Source organism: Ranitomeya imitator, chromosome 1 (assembly GCF_032444005.1).
Source record: "Ranitomeya imitator isolate aRanImi1 chromosome 1, aRanImi1.pri, whole genome shotgun sequence".
Classification (NCBI taxonomy): domain Eukaryota; kingdom Metazoa; phylum Chordata; class Amphibia; order Anura; family Dendrobatidae; genus Ranitomeya; species Ranitomeya imitator.
In genome coordinates, this window is record NC_091282.1 from 554,414,352 (window position 1) to 554,420,636 (window position 6,285).

Here is a 6,285-nt window from a genome sequence, read left to right on the forward strand (position 1 = left end):
AAGTGAACGCTCCTCCACTGCTTTTTCTGTCAGAACTAACAAGTCATTTCGAATACACACGCGCGCAGCTGAAGAGAAAAAAAGGCGGGCTTTCAGGCCCGGGGCTCCCTCATACGTCAGACTACGTTACACATCAATCACTCATGAGCAATCATGTTAGCCTGTGTTTCCTTCGGTTGCTTAGTGACTCCGGGGGCGTGGCTAACGCTTTAAAGGGCTCCCTGAGCTGCAGCGCTGGTCGCAGACTCATCTGAACTGAACGGTTTATATAGTGCTGCTAAATTTAGGCTCCACTGAAAGCTCAGCCTCCTCATCCTGAACAAGCTTCCTCCGCTCCCTGCAATTGGTTTGGTGCATGCCCCCCGTGCCTTTATTTATAATCTAGGCCCCCTCTCACTGCAAGGAAAGTTTAGGTTTCGCTACGGCACGGACGGACCTCTCTTCTGAGGGGTGAAACACTGTAACTTAGTTCAACTTTTACTGAATTATTTTTTTGACGCCGGTGCTGACAATCTGACCCGGATTTAAGGAACACAGAGATGGCTCTAGTGGAGACCATCCTCCCTTCTTTCTCCACTTTTGCAAACCCCAGAGAGAAGTGCTTCCAGGAAGTAAGTATCGGGCGAGTAGACACGTGTGGGCAGGTGAAGACAGGTGCGGGGCTCCTCAGATCCGCATCAGTGGGGAGACCTGGGTATAGGGGGCATCTGTGGAGTTCTGCATCAGTGATCCGATCTGGGGAGACCTGGATATAGGGGGCATCTGTGGAGTTCTGCATCAGTGATCCGATCTGGGGAGACCTGGATATAGGGGGCATCTGTGGAGTTCTGCATCAGTGATCCAATCTGGGGAGACCTGGATATAGGGGGCATCTGTGGATTTCTGCATCAGTGATCCGATCTGGGGAGACCTGGATATAGGGGGCATCTGTGGAGTTCTGCATCAGTGATCCGATCTGGGGAGACCTGGATATAGGGGGCATCTGTGGAGTTCTGCATCAGTGATCCAATCTGGGGAGACCTGGATATAGGGGGCATCTGTGGATTTCTGCATCAGTGATCCGATCTGGGGAGACCTGGATATAGGGGGCATCTGTGGAGTTCTGCATCAGTGATCTGATCTGGGGAGACCTGGATATAGGGGGCATCTGTGGAGTTCTGCATCAGTGATCCGATCTGGGGAGACCTGGATATAGGGGGCATCTGGGGGGACCTGCATTGGTGATGTATGAATGGTCAGATATGTGGAGTTCTGCATCAGTGATCCGATCTGGGGAGACCTGGATATAGGGGGCATCTGTGGAGTTCTGCATCAGTGATCCAATCTGGGGAGACCTGGATATAGGGGGCATCTGTGGAGTTCTGCATCAGTGATCCGATCTGGGGAGACCTGGATATAGGGGGCATCTGTGGAGTTCTGCATCAGTGATCCAATCTGGGGAGACCTGGATATAGGGGGCATCTGTGGATTTCTGCATCAGTGATCCGATCTGGGGAGACCTGGATATAGGGGGCATCTGTGGAGTTCTGCATCAGTGATCCGATCTGGGGAGACCTGGATATAGGGGGCATCTGTGGAGTTCTGCATCAGTGATCCGATCTGGGGAGACCTGGATATAGGGGGCATCTGTGGAGTTCTGCATCAGTGATCCGATCTGGGGAGACCTGGATATAGGGGGCATCTGGGGGGACCTGCATTGGTGATGTATGAATGGTCAGATATGTGGAGTTCTGCATCAGTGATCCGATCTGGGGAGACCTGGATATAGGGGGCATCTGTGGAGTTCTGCATCAGTGATCCAATCTGGGGAGACCTGGATATAGGGGGCATCTGTGGAGTTCTGCATCAGTGATCCAATCTGGGGAGACCTGGATATAGGGGGCATCTGTGGAGTTCTGCATCAGTGATCCGATCTGGGGAGACCTGGATATAGGGGGCATCTGTGGAGTTCTGCATCAGTGATCCGATCTGGGGAGACCTGGATATAGGGGGCATCTGTGGAGTTCTGCATCAGTGATCCGATCTGGGGAGACCTGGATATAGGGGGCATCTGGGGGGACCTGCATTGGTGATGTATGAATGGTCAGATATGTGGAGTTCTGCATCAGTGATCTGATCTGGGGGGACCTGCATCTGTGGAGTTCTGCATAAATGATCTGATCTGGGGGGACCTGCATAGGTGATCTGTATGAATGGTCAGATGTGTGGAGTTCGGCATTGGTGATCCGATCTGGGTATCTAAGTTCCATTACAATCAGTTTTAATGCTGACCATCTGTGCCTGCTCGACTTGTGCTGCAGGTGTATAACGTTAAATCATATGATGTGTGAACACTGCACTCCTTCATGCACTGTTTAGTCTTACTATATTTGTTCCTTTTTTTTTTTTTTTTGCAGAAATGGAAGAGTGTTTATGAATCCAAGTCTTTACATACCATCCTTAACGTCCATGATGTGATGGACAATGCAGATCCCTTTGATGCCAAGAAAGATGATGAAGATTTGCATGACGTTCTAGAGTTCGTGCTGTCCATGGGTGATGGCAAGAGTGACCAGATCTGTGGAGATTATTCCCTGACTACTGCTGACGTATGCTCTTATTACCAAACAACCCCTTCTCCAGGGGGCTACAACGCAGATCACAGCCCACCACCTTATAGTTCATCTAGTCTTGTGACTGAGTTTATGCGACCTGCCATGGACACCTACTGTCAAGCAAACAGAATTCCAGGGAGGGTTTTTGTGAGTCAAAACTTTGATTTTCCAGACACCATTAAAACCGAACCACCAATGGACTCATATGGACCTATAATGGGCTTGGTACCTCAGTCCTGTCCCAAAATCAAGCAGGAAGGTAGCGCTGCTTGCATGATGGCATATGACCAGCCAAGACTGGCAAACTCTCCTCAGATGGGAGGCAGTGACATTCCACCACAGACCCCAGATGACTTGCTGATGAATAACTGTCCAACACAATTAATGTGCCATCCAGCAATGCCATACAGCCATGGTTACCATAATGCAGCAGCTTTCCATCATCCACCTTCCAACCAGTATCACGGAACGTCACAATTTGGCATGTTTGAGGACAGTTTGTCTATGCAGTTGTCTGCTGCTAGAGGGGTCACAACTCCTCCATGTTCTCCTTTGGAAATTCTGGATTCCAAACCAAAGAGGGGACGAAGATCATGGCCCAGAAAGCGAACAGCTACACATACCTGCTCATATGCTGGCTGTGGAAAGACGTACACCAAAAGCTCTCATCTCAAGGCTCATCTAAGGACCCATACTGGTAGGTAGTAATTTATATTGCCACTAATGTTGTCCTGTCCTAGATCCACTGGGCCATTGATTGTTTTTAAAAATGTAAAATATATATATATATATATATATCTCTCATTATATGTTTAGTTTGGGAATCCCATAGAAATTGTTATTAATCAGGTCAGGCCAAATGTTTATGTCCATTTACATCTGGTTAGCTGCATGATTGATGGTTGGGGATTAGAAACTAATTAATTTTTTTTCCACCCTCCAGGTGAAAAACCTTATCACTGCAATTGGGAAGGATGTGGATGGAAGTTTGCCAGATCTGATGAGCTTACACGCCACTTCCGCAAACACACTGGTCATCGGCCCTTCCAGTGTCACCTGTGTGATCGTGCCTTTTCCCGCTCAGACCACTTGGCCCTGCACATGAAGAGGCATATGTAACTCTTGGACTAAAGCAATTCAGTATGGCACATGTACTGTTCCTGTGAACTGATTTGGGGCATACTACAGCTGGTACCGCACGGGCGCATAGAAGTCCCTCTGGATCTCTAGCGGACCGTGCAAGGAAAAACTTGACTTCTAGACAATGAAGGCTGGACCTAGTATAACTTGAACTTGCACATTAACTGGAACACCTCTGTAGATGGGGTTATTTAGACACCTCTATAGATAAATCTGAAATAGTTGATTGTTAACCCTTTGCAGGCTTTAATAGCAGCAAACAGCATTTCACAGGGCATTGATTGTTAAACATGGAGAAAATGAGTGTAGCTATTGCATTGTGTGATGCAGTATAGCTCTACGTATTTGACATCTTCTGAATTTTTTTTAATCCAGCGCCTATTGATCCCAGGTCCAGGCACTACAATGCATTTCTGCCCTCATGGGATCAGATGTTAATCGCTGTAATGTTTTGTGAGCTGGGTAAGGTTTTTCAGAAGAAAATTACATTGGAAATTAACGTGCAATGCAGTGAATGTATCTTCTGACATTCCATAGTTTAACTCGATTGTAACTGCCTACTACAAGACAATGTTTGTATGAAACTGCCATATCTTGATGTTACTTGACAGAATAAACTCGCATATTCGATGGTGTTCTGTTAAATATAGGGATTGCATTAGGACTTTTTTTTTTTTTTTTTTTCTTCCCGTGGAATATTTTATATAAAGAGTATTTGCAATGTTACACTATTAAAAACTGCAGGGCTAGAGGTCCTGCCTGAAAAAAAAATATCCTTTTTATATTAAGTATTTATGTAATTATGCAGACTTGTAAATACAGTTGTACAGTGTACATATGGTGACAAATGGCTTTTTGCTATTTTCTTTGTTTAAAATGTTGGAACAACTTTTCCATTTGTTGTGTTTTTTTTTTTTTTTTTTTTATAAATAAAAGTTGAATTAAAAGAACCAGTTGTCTGTTTTTAAATCTATATGAATTGGGGCACGGGTGGGTGGCGAGACTTCATTTAGCTAAAGGTCATAATTTCTAACATACTTGAAATACACACATGCTAGCCACCTTAGGGAGAGACCCAAGTTGGGCTAATTTCTAACATACTTGAACAATTTTGAACATTGTTCTTTTCTTTCATTAGGTTGTAAAGCTACAGATTAAACAATTTACACAAAAGGAATTGTGGCTGTCAATTCGTGATTCACTTACACTAAAAAGCTGAATCCCCAATGTGTGATTGGTGAAGTGTAACTACTCAAATCTTCCCAATACCAGTGTCTAAATATCGCCACCTGCTGCTTATGTTGGAGTACTGCATTTAGAGCTGATCATTCGTCATGCAGCTTGTGATATAGTAAAAAAAGGTACTTTTTTTTTTAATTTTATTGAAATGAGTCATTCAAAGCTACCTAGCTGAGTCACTAAAACAATTACTTTGATTTTTCTATAGCAATGTTTGATACGCCACCTGTGTCAAACTGCATGGGTATGAAATGGATCACAATTCCTGTATTTTACAGTATTTTGTGTTGCCATTTACTATTTGGCCACATTTACACTGTCAGTATTTTACTGCAATACAGTATTTATAAGCCAAAACCAGGAGTGGGTGAAAACTACACAAGTGGTGTAAGTGTTTCTATTTTTCACACAATCCTCGTCTTGGCTTACAAATCCTACGGTAGCAATGTTTGTGGTGAGGGTTTGTGCCGCATTGAGTCCGATACATGCCCTGACATGGATGTGCCACATTTACACACCTGTTTGTGTTTTTTTTTTAATTTTTTTATTTTAATTTCGCATGTATCCATTAGTCCATGGGCATGTTTTACATGTGTCCTCGATTTGTGCTAAATAGTTTCCAACACCACAGATGGCCATGTTTTGTTTTTGATCCAGTTTGTTGATCACACTTGCCCACTTTAAGTGAATTGGTCCAAGTGTTTTTTGCACCAAATTCAAAATGGTGTGTGTGTGTTTCTTCAATTATGTTTGTAAAGTGGAAAATTCACTTAAATTTTAATTTCTTTGAGTCCTCAGGCCCCACACAAGGGTTAATTAGACTTGATCTGCCTTGATTGAAAAGACATTAATTAGCCGAATATCCAATCATACCCCTTTACAAATATATTACCAAAGTGAGGTATGTTGTTACAGTGAATAAAAACATGGAAGAAATGTTCTTGAGAACTCAAAGAAAATTTCAGGTAAAACTTCCACTTCATCATGCACAAAGGACTTGGAAATCAGTAAAAAAAAAAAAAACCTGACATAAAGCGTGTGCATGCAGATTACCTCTGCAGCAGCCATCTTGGGCAACCCAGCAGCCTGAGCTTAGCTCTGTAGTTGCCATCTTGTGCCACCCAGCAGCCCGAGCTTACCTCTGTAGTTGCCATCTTGCGCCACCCAGCAGCCCGAGCTTACCTCTGTAGTTGCCATCTTGCGCCACCCAGCAGCCCGAGCTTACCTCTGTAGTTGCCATCTTGGGCCACCCAGCAGCCCGAGCTTACCTCTGTAGTTGCCATCTTGCGCCACCCAGCAGCCCGAGCTTACC

At 44.5% G+C, this 6,285-nt stretch overlaps 1 protein-coding gene across 1 annotated transcript; it reads left to right on the forward strand.

Moving 5' to 3' along the window:
* The first annotated feature begins 240 nt into the window (after window positions 1-240).
* On the forward strand, window positions 241-4,684 carry KLF2 (KLF transcription factor 2). The gene is made up of 3 exons (XM_069767727.1): window positions 241-611; window positions 2,397-3,291; window positions 3,538-4,684. Exons 1-3 carry the CDS (start codon window positions 540-542, stop codon window positions 3,711-3,713), a joined length of 1,143 nt encoding a protein of 380 aa, XP_069623828.1. The 5' UTR covers window positions 241-539; the 3' UTR covers window positions 3,714-4,684.
* Window positions 4,685-6,285: the final 1,601 nt, after the last annotated feature.